General features: G+C 40.7%; 1 protein-coding gene, 1 long non-coding RNA gene and 1 pseudogene across 3 annotated transcripts in view; 1 reads left to right on the forward strand and 2 right to left on the reverse strand.

The window, feature by feature from the left end:
* LOC149972874 (uncharacterized) overlaps window positions 1–27,679 on the reverse strand; it is a 390,242-nt gene that overhangs the window by 254,899 nt on the left and 107,664 nt on the right. The gene's annotated exons all lie outside the window — the stretch shown is intronic.
* LOC110502155 (26S proteasome non-ATPase regulatory subunit 12 pseudogene) lies at window positions 731–1,711 on the reverse strand (annotated as a pseudogene).
* Window positions 11,255–27,679, forward strand: part of LOC110502156 (aryl hydrocarbon receptor) — a 75,653-nt gene continuing 59,228 nt past the window's right edge. The window contains exon 1 of the mRNA XM_036959345.2: window positions 11,255–11,843. Coding sequence (XP_036815240.2) covers window positions 11,785–11,843 — 59 coding nt within the window. The 5' untranslated portion in view covers window positions 11,255–11,784. The remainder of the gene's footprint in view (window positions 11,844–27,679) is intronic.

Genomic DNA, 27,679 nt, shown 5'->3' on the forward strand with positions numbered 1-27,679 from the left:
CTCGTTTAGAAGAGTTACAGGGTGTGTTAACGGGTGGTATCCCGTCCTCCCCGGCCGTTGACATGGTGCAGGAGCAGATAGGATCAAAGTAGTGGAATGGTGTAGTCTGTAGTGGGTTTTTAATGAACGTAGGTGGCAGCTGAGAAGTATGGGTGTATGATATTTTACCGCAGAAGAGTTATAAGATGTTTTTGAGATTTTTTTATTTTGATGAAATCGTGTTATATAGGTGTAGGGTTGGTTGGTGGTGCAATTTCTTATTTTTCCCCCTTCCTTTTTATTTTTGTATCACAAATCTAACGTGATCGAACACACTACCAGTAGGTGGCGGCATGGACAAACAAAACGTGCGAACACCATGATACCAAAGAAGAAGAAGCTACTGTCTCTTTTCTCTCTTTTTTTTACAGTAAATGTTTTAATACAGCAAGTTGCACGCAAATGCTCTAACACTAAATCCCTTATGACGGTTACATGAAAAAGAGAGTTGGAACAGGAGAGAACATTAACAGTGTATGCCCCTCTGTGGTCTAGGTTCTAGAACAAAGTACAGATTGTTGTAGTAGATACAATTGGGAGACCACTCTAAACAATGTAATTTACATTACATCAGTGGGACAAGAGATAGTAACAACATATAAGAACATGTAAGACTTGTTTATTGTAAATGGTTCATTCATCAATATAAATTCAGAAGAACATTTGATTTTTTTATGAAAACAATGCACTCGGTCCTCATCACTGCAGGTTGTGTATCATCTTCTCTTTGGCGATGAGATGTGTGGTTTTGTTGACCAGGGACATGAGGGAGTTCAGTTTGTGGGACCAGTCGTTGGGCAGGTCCGTTGGGGTCCTTCGGCCTCTGGAAGTTGATGATGCCGGCTAGCCTGTCCACCTTGGCGTAGATGGTCTTGTTCACCACCAGGTTGGAGAGGTCCAGGAGGCCAGCCATCCTCTTCATTGTGATTCTTGTGTAATATTTGGCCATAATTCTTATATTGTGCTCCACCACTCTATTCTTGAGGTCCTTCCACCTCTTCTCGCCCTCCTCTGAGAAGTTGAATACGTCGGTGGCCGTGCTGCCCTCCCTCAGCTCCTCCCCATAATCCTCCACCAGGGAGGCCCAACGCATTAGCTCCATGGTGGTGAACTGCTTCAGGAGGTCCTTGTATTTGGGTATTTCTTCCAATTTATTGTCTTCGTTGATTCTGTGCACCAGGTCTAACTGCTCGTTGTCGTAGGGAGCCAGTATCACATACAGAACAACACTTTTCAGGGCCTGTTGCCATTTGGAGCTATCCTCCAGAATGCAGGGGGTATCATAGATGGCACAGTAGTGTTTGCACATGGACAAGTAGGATCCCTCGTCCGGGTCTACTTGGATCATCAGATTGTAATACTTCAGCTTAGACTCCTCGGTGCCATCCTCTGTAAAGAACTTGGTGTTGATCTTCTTGCTGATGATCTGGGAGCAGATGTAGTCCTTGACAGCGATGCACAGTCTCATTTGCTCCAGGATAAACGCCGTTCTTGTTTGTATCTCCAGCGACAAGAGGCTTTCAACGGCCTCCTGCAGCCTACCTTCTTTTGCCATTTTGGCACACTCCGATAGACGTGTATCTACAGTTGAACTGTAGTCAATCTCCATCTTCACAAGCTTGCCATCTGATCTTTCTGATCGCTCCACCTCTGCTGACATGTTTTCCGACATCGTAAGTTGAATACTACGGCGAATTGACAAGTGAAATGTCTGCTAAGTGCTAAGAGCTTTTTTCTAACTTCAACAATGCACACACCAAGGTTATGCTGTTGGTCAGCGGTGGAAAAAGTAGCCATTGTCATACTTGAGTAAAAGTAAAGATACCTTAATAGAAAATGGCTCAAGTAAAAGTGAATGTCACCCCATACAGTACTACTTGAGTAAAAGTCTGAAAGTATTTGGTTTTAAATATACTTAAGTCTCAAAAGTAAATGTAATTGTTAAAATATACTTAAGAATCAAAAGTAAAAGTATGAATAATTTAAAATTCCTTATATTATATATTTTTAATTACGGAAAGCCAGGGGCACACCAATGCTCAGACATAATTTACAAATGAAGTCATTTGTGTTTTGTGAGTCCGCCAGATCAGAGGCAGTTAGGATGACCAGGGATGTTCGCTTGATAAGTGCATGAATTGGAACATTTTCCTGTCCTGCTAAGCATTACAAATGTAATGAGTCATTTTGGGTGTCAGGGAAAATGTATGGAGTAAAAAAGTACCATATTTTCTTTAGGAATGTAGTGAAGTAAAAGGAAAAATTGTCCACAATATAAATAGTGACGTACAGATACCCCCCAAAACTACTTAACTCTGGGATAGACGGGACACAAATGTCCCACCTGGCCAAATGCCAGGGAAAATGCAGGGCGCCAAATTCAAATAAAATACTATAAAATTCAAACTTTCATTAAATCACACATGTAAGATACCAAATTAAAGCTACACTCGTTGTGAATCCAGGTCAGATTTCAAAAAGGCTTTTCGGCGAAAGCATAAGAAGCTATTATCTGATGATAGCACAACAGTAAACAAAGAGAGAGTAGCATATTTCAACCCTACAGACACCACACAAAACGTAGAAATAAAATATAAATCATGCCTTACCTTTGATGAGCTTCTTTTGTTGGCACTCCAATATGTCCCATAAACATCACAAATGGTCCTTTTGTTCGATTAATTCCGTCGATATATATCCAAAATGTCCATTTATTTGGCGGGTTTGATCCAGAAAAAAACAGCTTCCAATTTGTGCAACGTCACTATAAAATGTCTCAAAAGTTACCTGTAAAATTTGCCAAAACATTTCAAACTACTTTTGTAATACAACTTTAGGTATTTTTAAACGTTAATAATCGATCAAATTGTAGACGGGACAATCTGTATTCAACAAAGGAAGTCAACAAACTCACGCTACTTTTCCAGTCAAGAGCCTTCTCAAAAAGTACACTTCAAATGACACAAATTCAAGACGGCCGTACTTCTTCATTACACAAAGGAATAACATCAACCAATTTCCAAAGACTGGTGACATCCAGTGGAAGTGGTAGGAACTGCAAACAAGTGCCTTAGAAATCTCGTTTCCCAATGAAAACTCATTGAATAGACAGTGACATAAAAAATAAAAAAATCTGAATGGTTAGTCCTCAGGGTTTTACCTGCTACATAAGTTCTGTTATACTCACAGACATGATTCAAACAGTTTTAGAAACTTCAGAGTGTTTTCTATCCAAATCTACTAATAACATGCATATATTCTTGGCATGAGTAGCAGGAAATTGAAATCGGGCACGCTATTAATCCAAAAGTGAAAATGCTGCCCCTTATCCCAAAGAGGTTTTAAGTAGTACTTTAAAATGTTTTTACTTAAGTACTTTACACCACTGCTGTTGGTCTATAAGTACAACAGTACTTCAAACGAACAGAATTGACACTTCAGCAGATGTGATCAAAATTACACCATCCATAGACACTAATTACTTTCGCCTGCTCTAAACAAACCAGGGGTGTTAAACTCATTCCACAGATGGCGGGGTTTTTTAAAGTGCTCCCCCCCCCCCCCCCCCCCCCCCCCCGCTAATTTATGTTTTGACCACAAATACCAGTATAGGATGAGTCAACAACGTTATTTTGGTATGAGTTGAAACTGCACTATGCCCGAAATCGCTCCAACCATTTTCTGGTGTTAAAAATTCTAATAGTTTTGTAGAGAATCATTGTACCATCTAAACTGCTGTGAAATATATTTTCCATAACCAATAATATTGTATTTTCAAGCTGTTTGAAGCTGGTGTACAAAACTGAAAGTAGAGAAGACGCAAACACTAAAATGAATAACAGGAAGCATAGAAATAGAGCACAAAGAACAGATCAGACACTTCTTAGACTTGATTTCAATGAGACTGACAGATCTGTAACACTAATTTCTATGTGAATTTGGTCAGGTCGCCCAAGAAGTTACATATTGCAGCTTTAACAGAATATTCACTTTAAATAGTCCGATGTTCACTGGACACTGTCATAGACTATTTTTTTGTTGTTGCCCGAGATACAGACTGCTTTATTGATCCGCTAATACAGGACTGGCAAAGGCCTAATACTTACTTTTGTGATTTAATTTATTTTATTATTCCGATTTTTCAGAGGGTGCTGCAGCACCCACAGCACCCCTACTTGCTGCAGCTATGGACACTGTGGACAGTTACTTTAAGTATATCCATCTACATTGTAATACTGTTTGTTCTCCTGCTCCTTGAAGAGTTGATTTCAACACAGGGTCTACTCTTAATCCAGTAGATGGATCCAACTGACCCTGTAGGCTATTATGCTGCCACGGTAGCTTAAAATACCTACTGTACTGGATACATTAGGCTGCGGTAGGCTATATAAAATTGGGGACAATTAGTTAGGCGTATTTGAAAAACGGACAGTGCATTCTGAAAATATTCAACCCCCTTGATTTTTTTTCTCAAAATGCTGTTACTTTACAGACTTATTCTAAGATGGATTAAATTGTGTTTTACCCTCATCAATCTACACAGAATTTCTTTACAAATGTATCAAAAAAGAAGGAAATATCACATTTACATAAGTATTCAGACACTTCACTCATTACTTTGTTGGAGCACCTTTGGCAGCGATTAAAACCACAAGTCTTTTGGGGTATGAGGCTGCAAGCTTGGCACACCTAAAATTTGGGGAGTTTCTCCCATTCTTCTCTGCAGGCAGATCTTCTCAAGCTACGTCAGATTGGATGGGGAGCGTCGCTATACAGCTATTTTCAGCTCTCTCCAGAGAATTTCGATTGGGTTAAAGTCCGGGCTCTGGCTGGGCCACTAAAGGACATTCAGAGACTTGTCCCAAAGCCACTCCTGCATTGTCTTGTCTGTGTGCTTAGTGTTGTTGTCCTGTTGGAATGGTGAACCTTCACCTAAGTCTTAAGTCCTGAGCGCTCTGGAGCAGGTTTTCATCAAGGATCTCTCTGTACTTTTCTCCGTTCATCTTTCCCTCGATCCTGACTAGTCTCCCAGTCCATGCCACTGAAAAACATCCCCACAGCATGATGCTGCCATGCTTCACCTTAGGGATGGTGCCAGGTTTCCTCCAGATGCGATAATTGGCATTCAGGCCAAAGAGTTCAATCTTAGTTTCATCAGACCAGAGAGTCTTGTTTCTTTAGGTGCCTTTTGGCAAACTCCAAGCGGTCATGTGTCATGTGACTTTTACTGATGAGGTGCACTCTACCATAAAGGCCTCATTGGTGGTGTGCTGCAGAGATGGTCGTCCTTCTGGAAGGTTCTTCCATCTCCACAGAGGAACTCTGGAGCTCTGCCAGAGTGACCATCGGTTCTTGGTCACCTCCCTGACCAAAGCCCTTCTCCCTCGATTGCTCAGTTTGCCCGGGCGGACAGCTCTATGAAGAGTCTTGGTGGTTAAAACTTATTCCATTTAAGAATGATGGAGGCCACTTTGTTCTTGGGGACCTCCAATGCTGCAGAAATGTTTTGGTACCTTTCCCCAGATCTGTGCGACGACACAATCCTGTCTCGGAGCTCTACAGACAATTCCTTCGACCTCATGGCTTGGTTTTTGCTCTGACATGCACTGTCAACTGTGGGACCTAATATAGACAGGTGTGTGCTTTTCCATATCATGTCCAATCAATTGAATTTACCACAGGTTGACTCCAATCAAGTTGTAGAAACATCTCAAGGACGATCAATGGAAACAGAATGCACCTGAGCTCAATTTTGAGTCTAATAGCAAAGGGTCTGAATACTTATGTAAAAATGTTTAATACATTTGCAAAAATGTCTAAAAAACTGTTTTCTCATTGTCATTATGAGCTATTGTGTGTAGATTGAAGAGGGAAAACATTTATTTAATCCATTTTAGAATAAGGGTGTAACGTAAATCAAAATGTGGAAAAAGTCAAGGGGTCCAAATTCGTTTCGAATCCATTGTAAGTTTACTGTCATCGCATCTTATCCTGGACAGAACATATCTGCCAGGGAGAAGAAAAAAAAATGTACTTATCTATGTTTAACTTAACTTTTTTTATATATATTTTTTTTTTTACTTCTTAAAGCATTGTTGGTTAAGGGCTTGTAAGTAAGCATTTCACTGTAAGGTCTACTCTACACCTGTTGTATTCGGTGCATGTGACAAATAAACATTTGATATAAGTAATTGTAGCCTTGAATACAAAAGCTCTCTTATTGCTTTGGAGTAACACCTGTAGCTCCCTGGTCCATTACACTTCCTTTCTGTCAGCTCAAGGTCATGACTTGGCGTCCGTTTCCCCTGTTGTCCTGGAGACCATGAATGTTGAACATGGCCTACTGTCAGCCTCAATCTTCTATATTTCATTCCTCCGACTTCAAGCTAATATTTCTCACTTAATTTCTGGAAAAAGAATGCACCAAGAGAAAAAAGGTCAACGTATGTGACTACTTGCCAAGACTTGGTTAGAAAAGGTTTGGAAAAACTAAAGTAAAGGACCCTCCAGTAACCAAGAGACACCTAATCATGTATTACAGACATTTCAAACCACATCACGTATTACAGAGATTACATACCTCATCACGTATTACATAGTTGGCAAACCTCATCACATCTTACAGAGATTGAAGACTAATATTGGTTTAGGCCTCGCTTTATGAAAGATAGTTCACAGAAAGCTGTGAATGAAGATGGACTGAAAGTAAAGTAACATAGATGCTGGCTGACAGTTGCTGAGGCCAATGCAAAAGGGGCGATCTTCAAAACATCTAGTGTGCAATTTGTGCTTCCGTTTAAAGATAGGCTGCACATGCACATACATGTAAGACACACACAGAGCATAGAAACACCCATCCACCAAGCTCATCAATACCCACAACCCTACATAGACACATGTAAGTGCACCCAAGGTCACACAACCACACCCCATTCATCCACACACACATGCGTCTTGAGACACACACACACAGACACACACACACACACACTCACTTATCTACAGGAACCAGGGTAATTAGTGAATAAAGTCCAGCGCAGTAAAACAACAATATTCAGGTATCACGGCTCAAACCCTGTGAGGCCAGTTGTGGCATTTGGCAACGCATCTCTGACGAATTTCCTCTAGTTTATGGCAGGTTTTATTTCACTTTTCTGCAGCTCAGTGGATTTTACAGTGCCAATAGGGAGGCAATTTGCCTGCTTTGTTTATCATTAAACAACTGGACATCCATGGCAACAAAAGTAGGTTTTTAGCATTCAACCCGGTACTTCACTGAAAATAGATACTTCATGGAAGTGATTTATATTCATTTGCCAAATATTGCATAGCTGTTTTTATCTGATCTGTGTAATCAATCTGCATGCTTTCATTTCATACTATTTATATTGCTGACCTATAATAGGAAAAAGATACAGTACATTTGCTTCTGTTTAATGAAACAGACATAGTATATTTGATAGTTTTTCAGTATAGAACATTTTTTGTTCTAAATCAAAGATTTCATGCGAGAGGAGAAGGTAGAGCTGGTAGTTGACCCCACAATCTGTTTCTTCTCCAGAGAGCAGAGGAAGATGTGAACACCGAGGGGCGGGGAAAAGACCACAAAAAATGGGACAACAATTATGGTCCTCTCTTCCCTGCATGACAGACATTGTGGTTTCTCCCCAACTCAGAACACACAGAAGCGATTGCCATAATTAGCTATTAACATCACCATTTACAGCTCGCCCGTTGCAGTCCAAATGGGCAGAAACCATGACACTCCCTGGACACATTATATGACCTGATGGTAATGGAGTAGCAGTTTTACAGTCTATATTGAGACTGAGTCACAAGTTGAGGTGTTATCATAATGCATGTGCAGCCTTCACATGCTACTGTCTTCCCACAGGATGTCACCCTGACCTTAGTTATCTTTGTTTTCTTTATTATGTTGGTTAGGTCAGGGTGTGACGAGGGTGGTTTGTTTCGTTTTTGTATTGTCTAGGGTTTTTTGTATGTCTAGGGTTTTTTGTAAGTCTAGGTGTTTATATGTCTATGGTTGCCTCGATTGGTTCTCAATCAGAGGCAGCTGTTTATCGTTGTCTCTAATTGGGGACCATATTTAGGTAGCCATTTTCCTTGGGTATCTTGTGGGTTCTTATTCTATGTTTAGTTGCCTGTCTACACTAGCGATATTAGCGTCACAGTTTGTTGTTTTGTATAGCTTGTTCAGTGTTATTTATTTAATTAAATAAGTATGTAGGCTTAGCACGCTGCGCCTTTGTCTCCTCCATATGACAACCGTTACACAGGAATAGCTAGCATCATGTTTTCTCTCCCGCTTCCCCCAGTGTGTATAGACTAGGGTTCCATACGAGTCTGCATTGCACAGAGTCTGCATTGAACACAGAGGCTGGAGTAAAGATTTCTATATCAGCAGCACGGTACTGTACATTTATGCATCGTGCATTCCAGGCATTTCCTTTACTATTCAATTCCAGTTGTAGGCCTTCATGAGACTCAAACCAGTATGCAATTGGAAGAACAAGTTTATCAGCCCTGGATGTAATGCATGTGGTTGAAGCCTGCGCCCCTGTGAAAAAAACAAGCTTCCAAGTCATACTTAAATTAACCTCGTAAAGTAGCATCCCGTTGTTCACTACAAGATACAGCACTTAACATTGCTGTGCTTAAAATAATATGGATAATATATATCTGGGGCTCCCCAGTGGCGCAGCGGTCTAAGGCACTACATCTCAGTGCAAGAGGCATTACTACAGACCCTGGTTTGATTCCAGGCTGTATCACAACCAGCCGTGATTGGGAGTCCCATAGGGTGGCGCACAATTGTCCCAGCGTCGTCCTGGTTAGGGTTTGGCCGGGGTAGGCCATCATTGTAAATACGAATTTGTTCCTAACTGATTTGCCTGGTTAAATAAAAAATTGAAAATAATATCTGTACTGTACATCAAACATACTGAACTGTATATCAAACATACTGAACATCAAACATACTGAACATCAAACATACTGAACTGTACATCAAACATACTGAACTGTATATCAAACATACTGAACTGTATATCCAACATACTGTCAGTAACAGAGAACAGTGGAGTGGGAGAGCAGCAGCCGAGTGGGAGAGCAGCAGTGGAGTGGGAGAGCAGCAGCCGAGTGGGAGAGCAGCAGTGGAGTGGGAGAGCAGCAGCCGAGTGGGAGAGCAGCAGCCGAGTGGGAGAGCACCAGTGGAGTGGGAGAGCCGTAATAAAATATAGTGATTGAGGTTGTCTGCATGTCCACAAAAACTCAGTCAGCCAGCCATGTAGCTTCGCTTCAGACCGAATCTGTCTAAAAAATACATCTTTGCCACGGTGGTGATTGCCCTGCACCAGTGGCTGTCACGCAGGAATGTAGCGTGGCAGCATAAGCAAACGAGCATAATGAATTAAGTCCATGGGAACAGCTGCATGCTGGTTCTCTTTCCACCACCACGGTCAGAATTCTGTGGCGAGGACAGCAACCATGTTGCTCAGCTCCCACAGTCTGAATAGAACTCTGTCTGAATTGTTAATCTGCCTCCATTACTACTGGACTTCTGCTGAAATGTGAGGCAAGCTGGCTGGCCACAGTGCAGAGCAGAGAGAGAGATGCTTGGCCTGCCTGCAGCATTATGGCAACAGGAGTTTGACATAAGATTAAATGTTGGAAAAATACAATTTGACAAAAACACTCACTCGTCTACAACTCTCACGGTTGTGTTTAATACAGTCGTTTCCCACCACCCTGTGATGTTTTGTAATGACAGCTTGAATCCAGGTAACAGGTAATGGGCTTGCACTGGTAAAAGAGAAGCCAGACCTGAAAAGCAGGTGACTGTTGGAACGTCGTGACGTTTGGCACAACCACAAATTCTCGCCCTATTTTTTTTCACTCCCATCACCATTTGTTTAGTTGTTAGGGAAACAATTTACATGTCCCTAGGGCAGAATGTATCCTCTCCCATTGACAGACATGGAAGATACTCTATACATGCAGGTAGAGCCCCACTCAATTACCTCTCAATCATGACCCTGTGTGGTAGATCACGAGTGTAGCTATGAGATCGTGAGCAATGTCTGTTCGTCTTTTGTTTGTGCAAGGCAATAGTAGCCTACTTTTACTGATAGAGCAGGAGGTGAATGGCGTTCACTGTCCGAATTACGGGCACACTATGAGGAAGTGTAACAGGGTTTTCTAGTCAACATATAGACATCCATTAGGATTTTGAATGGGCTAAGTTGAACTTTTTATCAATCTTTCTCACTCTCCAGCCTGTACGTCAGGCTTGCACCAACCTGATGCTGATCCTGTTGCATACCTCAGCCCACCATCAATACCCCACTAGTCAGAAACGAATGTATTGTGATTCAGTAGGTATGTTATTACTGTTATTGCTATTATTATGTTATTACTGTTTATACTATACTAGTAAACTATTAATAGTTGTATTTCACAAATACAGGCACAGATCCACCAAAAACATCTGCACGAACTCGACTAGCTAAGCTGGGGTTACCCCTAGCCAGACATGTCACCCATGATTATGCTGCTGGAGCACCTCGATACACCAACTCCTGGATACAGTAACTCCTACTGAAATGGCTTAGAAGACAGAGCAGCGACGTTTGTGAAATAAAGGCAGACCCGAAGGGGCCCGGGCCAGGTCTTAAACCAAAATTGTCTAGTGTCAGAATGCTTTGAGCTACAAATTACTAAAAGCTATCATGTTTTGCTCTATGATGCTCACACGCTACAAAATAGTTGTTAGAAGGTCATAGGAAAAACATTTACCAACCACAACCAACTTACCTGGTAAAATAAACATGTTTTTAAACATTTAGATAGTGTCTATAATACTGTAATAAACTCACATACTGTAGTTGCTGTCACAAACCCCAAACTCCACAAGGTTGTCACTGACTAGTTTTGTTCCCCACCGAGCAAACAATTTCTGTACTTGCATTTATAATTTGTTTGTTGTTTATTTTCTGGACTTTTTTTTGTTATTGACATTTGAGTGCAAATGTTTATGACAAATAGTTTGGTGTTCTACTTGTAGCTCTGGTTGTCCTGAAAATAAAATTGCAAAACACTTAATTGTGAGGCTAATTACATGGGCTGCTGGAGATGCAGACAAATGAAAATCAGATGTATGAAACGCTGGGACTCGGGACTGGTAGGGTTAAAAAAAAACAGCTCATAGGTTATCGGATTTCCTGAAAACGCCCCATGCCAGGAACGATAGACACATTTTACCTGCTGCAAGAGAGCAGTTCCGAAACTGTTCCGAGCGTTGGGTTGTATACAGTAAAATCTACCCCTTTAGAATAACTATTTTGTGGTTTGTTTGAGGGTCTCTAGAGAGACTTCTCATGAACAAAAAGAACAGGAAGGGAAATTTGCTGTGATCACGCACATATGATTTACTCTGTTGATCGGGGGAACTTTCCGAAACTTGCTTCATCCCCCAAACACTTCTGGATTTACGCCGCAAGTCTATTACGGTCGACTTTGCCAGTGACTTTGACCGCTTGGGTCTGTCAAGTTAACGTCGCGGGGGATCTGCGTTACGGAGAGACCGCTCTATTTGAAGGGATTCACGCATGTCTGGATATTAACTTCCCTTGTTAATTTGAGAACGGTCTCTGAGGAAGACAGTGGATGTTATTGTGTTCGTGTTTTTGAACATTTTGTACCAACTAATACAGCAGAAGCGTCAACATGTTGAGTAACACTGGAGTCTATGCTGTCAAGAAGCGGAAGAAGCCCGTTCAAAAAACGTAAGAATGTAATTTAAACCTGTTTGACCTGACAATAAATGTTTTGGGAAGTTCGATTTAAGTCTAGCATGAGCTGGATACAGAATGGCGCTTGATTTGATAATGTGCTGCATATCGAGTCCCATCGCGTATCATGGAGTTGAGCATTCTTGGCTATACATAAGCCTAGCCTATACATAAGCCTAGCCTATTTGATCCTTTACGTAAGGCATCTAAAACCAATCATTCACTTCGTGTTGTTGGATTATTTTCTTCATAAATTGTTATTGGTTTTGATTTATTGCTAGTTTGTTTTTCCTGCTTTCTTCTGGGGTAACTGGGTTTCTTTCTGCACAGAGGACAAAGTCTCATTGTACGCATGCACGGCTCGTAAGAGCATGTGTGCAGTATTGATGTGTTGTACACAACTGTACATTTGTGCCTGACCAGAAGTTCTCGTGCCTCCCGTTTGTCTTTATCCCGGTCACCTTAAGAATCTCTCTTCGTGTATAGTTTATGTCTGGCATGGAATAGTAAGTACTCTTGCATTAATCACAATCAAGTTTGAGAGTCTGCTGCACTCTCACGCGATGCTTACAGGAGGGCGGGGCGCGCGGGGGATTGCTGGCATGAGGTATGTTATTGTAATCTGATACGGTTCTCATTATGAAAACACACTTCTGCATCTTTTCCTACTTTTTTCACTTTATTGCACAACCTAGTTACGAAAGAAACATATATTTTGTAATGCAGTTTTTCACAACTAAGTAAGAATTACTAATAGCATAGCTGAGGAAAACGTTTTCCCTTATAGGAAATTCAAGTAATGCAACGGTTTTGGGTTTGTTGTAATCTATGCTATTACTTTTACGTTTTTTTTCCACAAACATTTTAAGGATTCCAACAAAGTATTGAGAATGTGTCACTTGCATTTGTAATTAATAAGACCATAATAAGTATTTGCTTACTATAATATATACTTTTCTAAATAAAAAAACCTGATATTACCAGGTTCACGTCGGTTTATAACAATATTCATGTAGTTATTTTTATGCATTCTAATTCTAAATACATTTTCTTTACACTACATGTAGGATTTGTCAAGCAACCAGACAAAATGTATGTTCAATGTAAACAACCTAGAGTTGATGGAATGTTACAGCTGTGTGTGTGTACAGTGTGTGTGTGTGTGTGTGTACAGTTTGTGCGCTTGCATGTGTCTTATGTTGTCCCTGTGAGTGAAACAGTGGAGGCGAAACAGTGGAGGCTCATCCTCAGTGAATTTCATACAAATAAATTGTGAAAAGTTCAAAAAGTGATCCTTTTTAGATAAAACTATGCTAAATATATTCACATCACCAAATCATTTATTAAACACACTGTTTTGCAATGAAGGTCTACAGTAGCCTCAACAGCATTCTGTAGGGTAGCACCATGGTGTAGCAGGAGGACAGCTAGTTTCCGTCCTCCTCTGGGTACATTGACTTCAATACAAAACCTAGGAGGCTCATGGTTCTCACCCCCTTCTATAGATTTACACAGTAATTATGACAGCTTCCGGAGGATGTCCTCCAACCTATCAGAGCTCTTGCAGCATGAACTGACATTTTGTCCACCCAATCAAAGGATCAGAGAATTCATCTAGTACTGAAAGCACAAGCTACAGCTAACCAGCAATGCAGTGTATAAAATGTGGTGAGGAGTTGACTCAAAAAGAGAGAAAGACAATAGTTAAACAGTTTTGAACAAATTAATTTCTTCAAAAATGGAGAAGAAGCAAGCGAGAGATTTTGTAGTATTTATATTTTTTTTTCGAAAAAATCACTTTCACTTACTTAGCTAGCGAATGCAGCTAGCTAGTTTGAGTGGAATATGAATGGCAGTCATCCAATATGCTGTAATAGAAATAAGTCCATGCTTATGTAGCCGATGTGAAATGGCTAGCTAGTTAGCGGTGATGCGCACTAGTGGCGTTTTAATCGGTGACGTCACTTGCTCTGAGACCTTGAAGTAGTGGTTCGCCTTGCTCTGCAAGGGCCGTGGCTTTTGTGGAGCGATGGGTAACGATGCTTCGAGGGTGACTGTTGACGTGTGCAGAGCGTCCCTGGTTCGCGCCCAGGTCGTGGGCGAGGGGACGGACGTAAAGTCTATACTGTTACACTTATAAAAAAATATATTGTCCTACCTCATCTTAAATGGCACCGACCACCACTGGAATGAAATCATATACAGCTTTTTCAAATATAACTTTCCCAGTATAAATCCCCAAATGAAAAAAGAGTAACTTTAGGCCTGTGCAGAAATACTTCTCTGTGTTTCTGAAGATGTGGCCTGAGGATTCCTGGACAGCCAAGGCACCATTTATTTTATTTAACAAGGCAAGTCAGTTAGGGAACAAACTCTTATTTACAATGACAAACATTGAGACTGACACCATCATAGCATTCCAATATGGTTCAGTCCATTTAATTATCTCTTTCTATTTTTCTTCTTGCTTATGCACATTCACATTTGAGTAATTTAACAGATGCTCTTATCCAGAGTGACTTACAGGAGCAATTCGTGTTAAGTGCCTTTGCTCAAGGGCACATAGGCTGATTTTTATTTTTTTTACCTAGTCAGCTCAGGGATTCAAACTGGCAACCTTTCGTTCACTGGCCAGACACTCTTAACCACTAGGCTACCTATCAGCCCAGGTAGGCCTATGCCTTCAGAAGTTTCTGGCCACGTATGTGCAGTAAGTTAAAGCATTTTCCAAGTTGTTTTAGGCCTAATCATGTTAGACCAAATATGTGGATTACAGTAAAGGTATCTGATATTTTATTTTTAGTACCGGTAACTATTCTTTCCATATAAATTACTTTTTTTTTCTGTTAGGCCTATAAAATATACAATTGAACAGTACACGGACAACTGACACAGTAGCTGATGTAAAGTGTTTAACAGATCTGAGACTTTTCTACATCTTGTTGGGATTACTCCCAGAGCCAACTGTGTGAAAATATGGCTTAATTATTTCCTAAGGGTCATTAAAGTCCTTGTGGGAAAGATTGTGGGAAGGTGTGTGTTGGTGGGTGCGTCCATGCTTAAGTAGTATGTATGCATGTGTGTTTGTGTTTGTTTGTACATGAGTGTGAGAGAGTTACAGATGGTTAAGATTTAACCCGTTAAACTCTGATTAGTTGTTTTTGGCGCTGTCTAGGGCCTGGCAAGTTTAGGGCAGTAAATTGAAATTTAACTAAACTCTTACTGCTGGCAATAACATAAGAATCACCCTCCAATAAAGGTAATGCATAATGCGTTATGTTCATATTCATAGAGTTTGCAATGTATGTCAAGTCACCAAAAGTGCAAACATTTAGTAAGCATGAAAAGTAGAGGCCTTCACGTTCTGAAATGGACCACGGCCTTTTTCCACCCGGACCCGATATGCATAATATAGAGACCCGTCTCAAACGGACCAGAGGACAACTAGTCCCGTTCTGTATAGACCTGATCGGATCCAGACCTGATCAGAGTGAAAGAAGCACCAGAAAAGTTCATTTTTAATCTACTTTATTAACCAGAGCTGATAAAGCGCCAGGGAGAGGACGTAGATAGAGGTGATGCTCTAGCAGGAGCCGTGCGTGCTGTGTGTGTAGGCTACTGTGAGTGAGCGAGTGACACAAGGAGCAGGGAGGATGGAGTGAGAGATGAGCCAGAAACCAACCAAGCCGTCTCGCCCTATAGTAGACCAATAGCTGCCACTGCTAGGTTATTTATCATCCAATATTATTACGTATTAGTTAATATTAGAGATTGCGCACCAGCTGTTGTTAACAAAGAGACACACAACCCCTCTGAGCCTCTCGTCTGAGCTTCTCCTCTGATCCTCTCGTCTGAGCTTCTCCTCTGAACCTCTCCTCTGAGCTTCTCCTCAGAGCTTCTCCTCTGAGCTTCTCTGAGATAATATTGCATTTGAAAGTTTTGGCAATTGCAATTATGTATATGGTGTTATAGTTGTTAATAGGGTTGCACAGGGTCGGAAACTTTCCAGTAATTTTCAAGAATTCTTCCGGAAATTTTAATGGGAAGTTAAGCCCCGGAATTTGGGGAATTTAGCTTAAATTCATCAAAAAAGTTAGCTTATAACAGTGAACCTTTTTTTGTGGGATACACATAAGGCAATTAATTCCAGGTATTGTGGCATATTTTATTTAAACTATCCCCAATTCAATGGAATTGCAATCGTCTGCATGCACAGTGTATTCTTACATCACATGTACAGTCGTGGCCAAAAGTTTTGAGAATGACACAAATATACATTTTCATAAAGTCTGCTGCCTCAGTTTGTATGATGGTAATTTGCATATCCTCCAGAATGTGAGTGATCAGAGTGATCAGATGAATTGCAATTAATTGCAAAGTTCCTCTTTGCCATGCAAATGAACTGAATCCCCAAAAAACATTTCCACTGCATTTCAGCCCTGCCACAAAAGGACCAGCTAACATCATGTCAGTGATTCTCTCGTTAACACAGGTGTGAGTGTTGACGAGGACAAGGCTGGAGATCACTCTGTCATGCTGATTGAGTTCGAATAACAGACTGGAAGCTTCAAAATGAGGGTGGTGCTTGGAATCCTTGTTCTTCTTCTGTCAACCATGGTTACCTACAAGGAAACACGTGCCATCATCATTGCTTTGCACAAAAAGGGCTTCACAGGCAAGGATATTGCTGCCAGGAAGATTGCACCTAAATCAACCATTTATTGGATCATCAAGAACTTCAAGGAGAGCGGTTCAATTGTTGTGAAGAAGGCTTCAGGGCGCCCAAGAAAGTCCAGCAAGCACCAGGACCGTCTCTTAAAGTTGGTTCAGCTGCGGGATCGGGGCACCAACAGTACAGAGCTTGCTCAGGAATGGCAGCAGGCAGGTGTGAGTGCATCTGCACGCACAGTGAGGCGAAGACTTTTGGAGGATGGCCTGGTGTCAAGAAGGGCAGCAAAGATGCCACTTCTCTCCAGGAAAAACATCAGGGACGGACTGATATTCTGCAAAAGGTACAGGGATTGGACTTCTGAGGACCGAGGTAAAGTATTTTTCTCTGATGAATCCCCTTTCCGATTGTTTGGGGCATCCGGAAAAAAGCTTGTCCGGAGAAGACATGGTGAGCGCTACCATCAGTCCTGTGTCATGCCAATAGTAAAGCATCCTGAGACCATTCATGTGTGGGGTTGCTTCTCAGCCAAGGGGAGTGGGCTCACTCACAATTTTGCCTAAGAACAAGCCACGAATGAAGTATGGTACCAACACATCCTCCGTGAGAAACGTCTTCCAACCATTCAGGAACAGTTTGGTGACGAACAATGCCTTTCCAGCATGATGGAGCACCTTGCCATAAGGCAAAAGTGATAACTAAGTTGCTCGGGGAACAAAACATCAATATTTTGGCGCCAAATTCAAAACAACAGAAATCTCATAATTAAAATTCCTCAAACTTAGAAGTATTTTACACCATTTTAAAGATAAACTTGTTGTTACTCCCACCACAGTGTCCGAATTCAAAAAGGCGAAAGACGAAAGCACACCAAACGATTATGTTCGGTCTTCACCTAGTCACTGAAAAACACTTTTTCCAGCCAAAGAGAGGAGTCACAAAAAGCAGAAATAGAGAGAAAATTAATCACTAACCTTTGATGATCTTCATCAGATGACACTCATAGGACTTCATGTTACACAATACATGTATATTTTGTTCGATAAAGTTAATATTTATATCCGAAAATCTCGGTTTACATTGGAGCGTTACGTTCAGTAATGTTTTGTTTCCAAAACATCCAGTGATTTTTGCAGAGAGCCACATCAATTTACAGAAATACTCATCATAAATGTTGATGAAAATACAAGTTATGCATGGAACTTTAGACAAACTTCTCCTTAATGCAACCGCTGTGTCAGATTTCAAAAAAGCTTTACCGAAAAAGCACACCATGCAATAATCTGAGTACTGCGCTCAGACAACAAAACAAGCCATACAGATATCCGCCATGCTGTGGAGTCAAAAGAAGTCAGAAATAGCATTATAAATATTCACTTACCTTTGATGATCTTCATCAGAACGCACTCCCAGGAATCCCAGTTCCACAATAAATGTTTGATTTGTTCGATAAAGTCCATAATTTATGTCCAAATACCTCCTTTTTGTTTTGCCTGCCATTTGTGTTCTGTTATACTCACAGACATCATTCAAACAGTTTTAGAAACTTCAGAGTGTTTTCTATCCAAATCTACTAATAATATGCATATATTATTGGCATGAGTAGCAGAAAGTGGAAATTGGGCACGCTATTTATCCAACATATGCATATATTAGCAACTGGGCCTGAGTAGCAGGCAGTTTACTCTGGGCACCTTATTCATCCAAGCTTCTCAATACTGCCCCCAGCCATAAGAAGTTGATGTAATTGTCAATAAAAGCCTTCGACACTTATGAAATGCTTGTAATTATACGTCCGTATTCCATAGTGACATCTGACAAAAATATCTAAAGACACTGAAGCAGCAAACGTTGTGAAAATTTATATTTGTGTCATTCTCAAAACTTTTGGCTACGACTGTACAGCTGATTCTAAAGATCTTGCTTACTAATGAGATGCTATTGAGCCCACACTACTACACTGTCTGAGCCAAGGACTACATGCTTTCTGGTAAGTTTTGATTACAATACTGGGTGGGGTGAATATATTTTATATGACATACATGATTTTTTGTTAACTTCTTGAGTGTAGCGGGCAAGATTTTCATTTTTTGGCTAAAAAACGTACCCATTTGAAACGGCCTATTTCTCAGGCCCAGAAACTAGAATATGCATATAATTTTCAGATTAGAATAGAAAACACTCTAAAGTTTCCAAAACTGTCAAATTATTGTCTGTGAGTATAACAGAACTGATATTGCAGGCGAAAACCTGAGGAAAATCAAACCAGGAAGAGCTGTTTTTCCTGAAAGCTCTCTGTTTCGATTGGATGCCTTGCCTCAATTTAAAGGGATTACCAACCAGATTCATTTTCCTATGGCTTCCTCAAGGTGTCAACAGTCTTTAGACATGGTTTCAGGCTTTTATTTTGAAAAATGAGCAAGAAAGATAACATCGCGTCAGTGGATAGCTGGGTGTTCGTAGAGTTTTGCTTGCGCAACAGAGTGGGGCAGCCATTGTCTCTCCCTCTCCTATTGAAAAAGCGACAGTCCCGGTTTATATATTATCGATTATATATTTTAAAAACAACCTGAGGATTGATTATAAAAAACTTTGACATGTTTCTGTTGACATTACGGATACTATTTGGAATTTTTGTCTGCGATGTCGTGACCGCTCGAGCCTGTGGATTTCTGAACATAACGCGGCAAACAAATGGAGCTATTTTGGATATGAAAATAATCTTTATGGAACAAAAGGAACATTTATTGTGTAACTGGGAGTCTCGTGAGTGCAAACACCCGAAGATCATCAAAGGTAAGTGATTTTAATCTATTGCTTTTCTGACTTTCGTGACCAATCTACTTGGCTGCTAGTGTTTGTAATATTTTGTCTACTGAGAGAGATGTTCTTACATAAACGCTTGTTATGCTTTCGCCGAGAAGCTGTATTGAAATCTGACACGCCGGGTGGATTAACAAGCTAAGCTTTGTTTTGCTATATTGCACTTGTGATTTCATGAAAATTAAATATTTTTAGTAATTCATTTGAATTTGGTGCGCTGCAATTCAGCGGGTGTTCATGAAAATGATCCCGATAAAGGGATGGGTGCGTCAAGAAGTTAACTAGTAAATAGTAGCCTACAGCAAGGTGTATTTAAATCATTTTTAACTTAACAATTTCTGCTAGTTAGATTTTGCCACCATGTGGGTTTTAGCTTGCTTGAGCGTGCTAACTGAGGAGTGTTAATTCACCTGTTTCCATACATGTTTAATTTTTAAACATTTTATATTACAAAGGAGTTGTTTAACTGCTTAAATATTTATCTGCACATGGAGTTGTATTTGGGTTTCTTTTACAAAATTTATAATCTTTACAGGAAAATGCCACAGGCACTATCTGATGTGTGTAGACATTTCACTGCAGCTAATGTAGAAGGAAAAGCTGTGTACATTTGCAAATACTGTGCCAAATCATATGTGAAGAATGCAACAAAGATGCAGAATCATCTGTCCAAGTGCATAAAGTTCCCTCAGCGCTCACAACAAGCAACTTCTGACAAAAGTCCCTCTGTCTCTATTAGAGGTTGACTGATTATGATTTTTCAACGCCGATACCGATTATTGGAGGACCAAAAAAGTCGATACCGATTTAATCGGCCGATTTAAATATATATATATATTTGTAGTAATGACAATTACAACAATACTGAATGAACACTTATTTTAACATAATATAATACATCAATAAAATCAATTTAGCCTCAAATAAATAATGAAACATGTTTAATTTGGTTTAAATAATGCAAAAACAAAGTGTTGGAGAAGAATGTGCAATATGTGCAATGTCAGAAAGCTAACGTTTAAGTTCCTTGCTCAGAACATGAGAACATATGAAAGCTGGTGGTTCCTATTAACATGAGTCTTCAATATTCCCAGGTAAGAAGTTTTCGGTTGTAGTTATTATAGGAATTATAGGACTATTTCCCTCTATACCATTTGTATTTCATTAACCTTTGACTATTGGATGTTCTTATGGGCAATTTAGTATTGCCAGTGTAACAGTATAGCTTCTGCCCCTCTCCTCGCTCCTCCCTGGGCTCGAACCATTAACACAACTAAAACAGCCACCCCCAAAGCAGCGTTACCCATGCAGAGCAAGGGAAACAACCACCCCAAGGCTCAGAGCGAGTGACGTTTGAAACGCTATTAGCGTGCGCTAACTAGCTAGCCATTTCACTTCGGTTACACCAGCCTCATCTCGGGAGTTGATAGGCTTGAAGTCATGAACAGCTCAATGCTTGACTCACAACGAAGAGCTGCTGGCAAAACGCACGAAAGTGCTGTTTGAATTCATGTTTACGCGCCTGCTTCTGCCTAACACCGCTCAGTCAGATACTTAGATATTTGTATGCTTTTATGCTCAGTCAGATTATATGCAACGCAGGACACGCTAGATAATATCTAGTACTATCATCAACCATGTGTAGTTAACTAGTGATTATGATTGATTGTTTTTTATAAGATAAGTTTAATGCTAGCTAGCAACTTACCTTGGCTTACTGTATTCGCGTAACAGGCAGTCAGTCTCCTTGTGGAGTGCAACGAGAGAGAAGCAGGTCGTTATTGCGTTGGACTAGTTAACTGTAATGTTGCAAGATTGGATGCGCCGAGCTGACAAGGTGAAAATCTGTCGTTCTGCCCCTGAACGAGGCAGTTAAACCAACGTTCCTAGGCCGTCATTGAAAATAAGAATGTGTTCTTAACTGACTTGCCTAGTTAAATAAAGATAAAAATAAATAATTTTTAAAAAATCGGCAAAATCGGTGTCCAACAATACCGATTTCCGATTGTTATGAAAACTTGAAATCGGCCCTAATTAATCGCCCATTCTGATTAATCGGTCGACCTCTAATCTCTATGCGAGGTCAAAATTATGAATCAGACACCTTATCAATAGCAACAGCTCATGGTCCTCCTGGAATCAGAAGTTTTTTTCTGTCTCAATGGAGGAACGTAGTCAGATAAATGCTGATGAATGTCTTGCTCGAGCTGTGTATGCAACTGGTTCACCTCTGATGCTCACAGACAATGTATATTGGAAGAGATTTCTGAATGTTCTTCGCCCAGCATACACCCCTCCAACCAGACATGCTTTACCTACTAATTTTCTGGATGCAGAGTTCAACAGAGTTCAAGTGAAGCTCAAGCAAATCATAGAGAAAGCAGACTGTATTGCAATCATCTCTGCTATGTGGTCGAATTTTCGTGGGCAAGGAATAATTAACTACATAATCTCCACCCCTCAACCAGTATTCTACGAGGGCACAGCCACACCGGTCTCTACATTGCAGATGAGCTGAAGGCAGTCATCAATGACCACAGAAGGTATTTTCACTGGTGACAGACAATACTGCAAACATGAAGGCTGCTTGGTCTAAAGTGGAGGAGTCCTACCCTCACATCACACCCATTGGCTGTGCTGCTCATGCATTGAATCTGCTCCTCAAGGACATCATGGCACTGAAAACAATGGAAATGGTTAGGTATGTGAAGGATCATCAAGTTATAGCAGCAATCTACCTCACCAAGCAAAGTGAGAAGAATAAAAGCACCACATTGAAGCTGCCCAGCAACACCCGTTGGGGTGGTGTTGTCATGTTTGACAGTCTCTTGGAGGGGAAGTAGTCTCTCCAAGAAATGGCCATATCACAGTCTGCCAATATGGACAGCCCCATCAAGAGGATTCTCCTGGATGATGTATTTTCGGAGAGAGTGGTAAAGCAGCCTGAAAATCCTGAAACCTATAGAAATAGCCATTGCACGGATTGAGAGAGGCCATCATGTCTGATGTTCAGACTCTGCTTGCAGATGTAAGAAATCCGTACTTCCCTGCCCACTTCACTGTTGCTCAAAGCGGAAGAACCTGCAGTTCTGAAATACATTAAAAAGCGTGAAAACTTCTGCCTGAAGCCCATACACGCCGCAGCGTGTTGGACCCCAAGTATGCTGGCAAGATCATCCTGTCTGGTGCAGAGATCAACAAGGCCTATGGTGTCATCACTACCGTGTCTCGCCACCTTGGCCAGGATGAGGACAAGGTTCTTGGCAGTCTGGCGAAGTACACTTCCAAGCAAGGGCTTTGGGATGGAGATGCAATATGGCAGTCGTGCCAACATATCTCATCAGCCAAGGGACTTTGTGGATCTGAGGTGCTTCCCCTGTTGCCTTCATCCTCCAAATCCCACCAACATCAGCTGCCTCAGAGCGCAACTGGTCCTTGTTTGGGAACACACACTCCAAAGCACGCAACAGGCTGACCAATACAAGGGTTGAAAAATTGGTGGTCATCTGGACAAAATTGAGGCTTTTTGAGCCTGTCAACGAGACATCCTCAACAAGGTTGGAAAGTGACAGTGACGATGAGGCCTCAGAGTCTGATGTTCAAGAGGTGGACATTGAGGAGGTCCAGGGAGAAGACTTGGAAGCCTGAGAGGAAGACAACCAAAGCTTTAGTTTCTAGACTGTAATTTTACAGATGTATGTTGAAAACATTTTTGGGAGATGCGATGGATCATTGGGGATCATTCAATGTTCCCTTTCTTTTGTTGTTCAGTGAGATCATCCCATGTGAAGAGTCAACTCATTTAATTAAATGTAATTTCGTAACTAAAAAATATTTTTTTTATTGGAAGGATTTAATCATTTGCAATTATGTCTACTTATGATAAGGTAAAGGTTTATGTTTCTGTCTCCATATGATATGGTAAATGTATCCAATGCAAAAACATCTACATTTAAATGGTGGTCATATTAATTTGTACATATTTCCGTTAATTCCCATATATTCCAGTTAATTCCCACGGAAAGTTTTGACCTCTGAATATTCCCCAAAATGTGCAACTCTAGTTGTTAATTTATTTCAGAAAGCGATAAAATGCTCACTATGAGAGTGCTTACCAGTTCTGCTGGTGTCAACATTATTTTTGGCCAACGGTGAGGTAGGGGGATTAGTATGTCTCTACTAGCTAACAATAGGAGAAGTGTGTGTGTTTGTTCTTCTACCTAAAATTCCCAAACGTCCCTACAAGGATAGTAAAACAAGGAAAAGTCTCCCTTGTGGGGACATTTCCCACGTACCCTTGAGTACAAAGGTTATGTTAAGCTTAGGGGTTAGGTTTAGGGTTACAATTGGGGTTAGAATTAGGGTAAGGGTTTAGTGGTTAGGTTTAGTTTTTTGGTTACAGTTTAGGTTTAGGGTTAGGGTTAAGTTTATTGGTTAGGGAAAATATGATTTGAAATGGAAATACATTTTATGTCCCCATGAGGATAGAAGAACAAAACAGTGTAGCTAATGGAGGCGTGGCACAAAGCCAAAACAAACATACTACACAACAACATAGTGGCTCAATGTTCTATAGTTGTCTCATCTACAGGGAGGCCTCCACAACAGCCTAAACAAGTCAGTGTTCTACAGGGAGGCCTCCACAACAGCCTCAACAAGTCAGTGTTCTACAGGTTAGGCCTCCCCAACAGCCTCAACAAGTCAGTGTTCTACAGGTTAGGCCTCCCCAACAGCCTCAACAAGTCAGTGTTCTACAGGTTAGGCCTCCCCAACAGCCTCAACAAGTCAGTGTTCTACAGGTTAGGCCACCACAACAGCCTCAACAAGTCAGTGTTCTCAGCTGAACTCTGGCTACAATAGAAGTGCACTAGGATCAGTTTATTCTAACAGTACCCTAAGTGGATGTCAGACCAAAGACAGATTTGAACAAACTTGTAAAGGAATAATGTACCTGAGTGTGCTACGGTTGTTTATGTGGTAAAATAAAATGTACTTTTAACTCAAAAAAATGATTTAGAAATCTACATTGTCTCTTAGGTTGCCCAGCCTAATCTGGGGAATGGGTTTTTAGTTTGAGACAAGAAACCATTCTATTAAACAGAGTAACATGGATGGTGATATCATGGTGATACCAGCCTTCATAGCCAGTCTTTCTCTTTCAGACAGGCAGCAGCCGTCATTCTGTACAGTGGTGGGATTCAGCTGATCAGGCTGCAGCCCCCTGGGGGTTTCCTTGCCCAGGAGAGATGCCCTTCAGGCTGGCTGCAGGAGACCTTGAAGTGGGGTGTATATGGCATGGGTGGTGGTGTGGAGCCGGAGCAGAGGAAGTAGATCAATCCATTTTCAGCCGTGACTAAGAGAGCTGAGGTGGAAGGAATGTTCAGAGTTCACCTCAGGACACACAGAGAAAAAGAGACGATGGAGAGAGGATATTGTGAAATGAAGGAGCTCTCGGGTTTGTGTGTGCAGCCTATCCTTCAGTCTTTCAGTAGTGTACCAAGATATCCTTCAGTCTTTCAGTAGTGTACCAATATATCCTTCAGTCTTTCTGTAGTGTACCAAGATATCCTTCAGTCTTTCTGTAGTGTACCAAGATATCCTTCAGTCTTTCAGTAGTGTACCAAGATGTCTTTCAGCAGTGTACCAAGATATCCTTCAGTCTTTCTGTAGTGTACCAAGATATCCTTCAGTCTTTCTGTAGTGTACCAAGATATCCTTCAGTCTTTCAGTAGTGTACCGAGATATCCTTCAGTCTTTCTGTAGTGTACCAAGATATCCTTCAGTCTTTCAGCAGTGTACCAAGATATCCTTCAGTCTTTCAGTAGTGTACCAAGATATCCTTCAGTCTTTCTGTAGTGTACCAAGCTCCCTTGTGGCGCAGTGGTCTAAGGCACTGCAAGGCTGTTGAGGTGTCACTACAGTCCCTGGTTCAAATCCAGGCTGTATCACATTCGGCTGTGATTTGGAATCCCTAGGGCAGTGCACAATGGGCCCAGTGTCGTCCGGGTTTAGCTGTCATTGTAAATAAGAATTACTTAACTGACTTGCCTAGTTAAATAAAGGTTACATTTTAAAAAGTATTTCGGTAATGTCTATCCTTCAGTAGTGTACCAAGCTATCTTTCTGTAGTGTAGTAGGCTATCATTCAGTTTTTCTGTAGTGTAGTAGGCGATCCTTCAGTACAGTGTTTCAGTAGCCACTATTGCAATTTGAGTCTGTCCAGTCCACTATGTGGCTGAATAAGTCCATGGTTTCAATGTCTTTCGATATGATTGTAGTTAAGGGTGTAGCCTACACATTTTTTGGATGTATTCTCGGCCTGTTGAAAATACTCTTTTCATTTCATGATCCCCAACCACTTTGAGCAGACAAAAGCATGCCAATGGCATTACAACGTACTCAGTGCAACTTGATTCCCTTTGAATCAGAGTGAAGGGTCTTTGGGTTCGGCCAGACCCTGAGAGAAAGAGGGAGAGATGAGAGGTGAGGTAAACCTAGTTTGTTCTAACTCTAACAATGACTACCCTGATGTCTGTGCATGAAGCCCTGTGATGCACTGCAACCAAAGATGGAAAAAATGGGTCTGAATACTGGCTTTTGTTTCCGCAGGCATTTTTTTTAAAGTGAGGTCAGTCTTGCTCTATTTCTGGGAAGTTATTGCTTGGGTCTAATGCCGGGAATTGAGTTATGGCTGAATTCCCTGCAGGCAATTCAATAGGGAAGAGGAAAAAAACAATGCCTATTATCATCAGCAATTGGGAAAGCCTGTAATGGGAAAGTCACAAAGTATGGAAGAAACAGCTCTGGGAGAAATGGTGTGGTTTCTGTGGTTGTTGAACTTGACCAACAGCTGTTAGCCCCTACTGTTCACTAAGCTAAAGTCTACCAGTACATTGGGTTGGGTCTCTGGGATTAAATTGGTCTGTTGTATTGAAATGAATTGAAACCTTATCAGGTTCCCCTCATCAGGTTCCCCTTATCATGGTTTTTATCTAGTTGGTGTGAATATGATTTCTGTCCCCTGAGAATTCATTATCATCCGTGTTTAACATTTAGCGCCGGCTGTCGGCTAATCAGCTGGTTACAGAGTCATTTAACGCCGGCTGTCGGCCGTAATCAGACGGTTACAGAGTCATTTTCAGCCGGCTACATTTTCCACTCCATATTAACTAGGCTATTTTTTTATTTAAAAGTTTAAATGTATCAAAGCCTACTGGATGATACATGTTTTTTTAACTAGGACAGAATAATTTCTAACGGACATTTTCCGACATAACATAGGTACAGCAGATCCCGTTATTGTATGGGACACTTTTAAATGTGCCTTTAGCAGCCATGCCATTCAGTACTCCTCTATAAAACAAAGGCAATTTAGGTCAAGAGTCCATATTAACAAAATAAATTGGGACAGTGTTCTAGGACTAATAGTACAGATAGATAGCAATAAAAACTGTACCATAGAGGCACAGAATAAGTTTGAGGAAAAAAGAAAGGGAGGAACTTATTCAAGAAAGATCCAGTGTAATATATTATAAAAAATAAAGCGAACTGGATTGAATATGGGGGAAAATGCACCAAATGATTTTTCAATCTTCAACATAGACATGCTACCAAAAAAATGTTTTGAAACTTGTCACAAATGATGGAGTCACTCATGATTCACTGAACAATATTTTGAAAGAGGAAGTAAAGTACTTTAAGAATATGTTTTCGTTTCAGTGTCCTCTATCTCCACTAACCGAAGCTAATTGTATGGATTTGTTTTCCTATTAATAATGTCAAATTAACATCTGTACAGACAGACTCATGTGAAGGCCAAATTACAGAGGAGGAACTTCTTGATGCAATTAAAGCCTTTAAGTCCGGGAAAACTCATGGACTGGATGGCACACCAGTGGAGGAATACCAAACTTTTTTTTTTATATACTCAGAGGACCATTATTAGCACGCTTTAACCACTCCTATATAAATGGTAGATTATCGGACACGCAACAAGACGGTCTGATATCATTATTACTGAAACGGGATCCAAGTGGTATATATAAAGATCCAGTCCATTAAAAAAATTGGAGGCCTCTTACACTTCAGTGCTGTGATGCAAAAATCCTAGCAAAATGCTTGGCGCATAGAATTAAAAAGATTTTGTCAGATATTATTCATCCTAATCAGACAGTTTTTTTTACATGGACGATACATTGTAAGTAATATAAGACAAGTACTGGAAACAATAGAATACCATGAAATATCGGGGAAACCAGGCCTGGTTTTCATAGCTGATTTTGAAAAGGCTTTTGTTAAAGTACGACTGGAGTTTATATATACATGCCTGGAATATTTA

This window comes from Oncorhynchus mykiss, chromosome 22 (assembly GCF_057628025.1).
Source record: "Oncorhynchus mykiss isolate SJ-2025 chromosome 22, ASM5762802v1, whole genome shotgun sequence".
In the NCBI taxonomy this organism is placed as follows: Eukaryota; Metazoa; Chordata; class Actinopteri; order Salmoniformes; family Salmonidae; genus Oncorhynchus; species Oncorhynchus mykiss.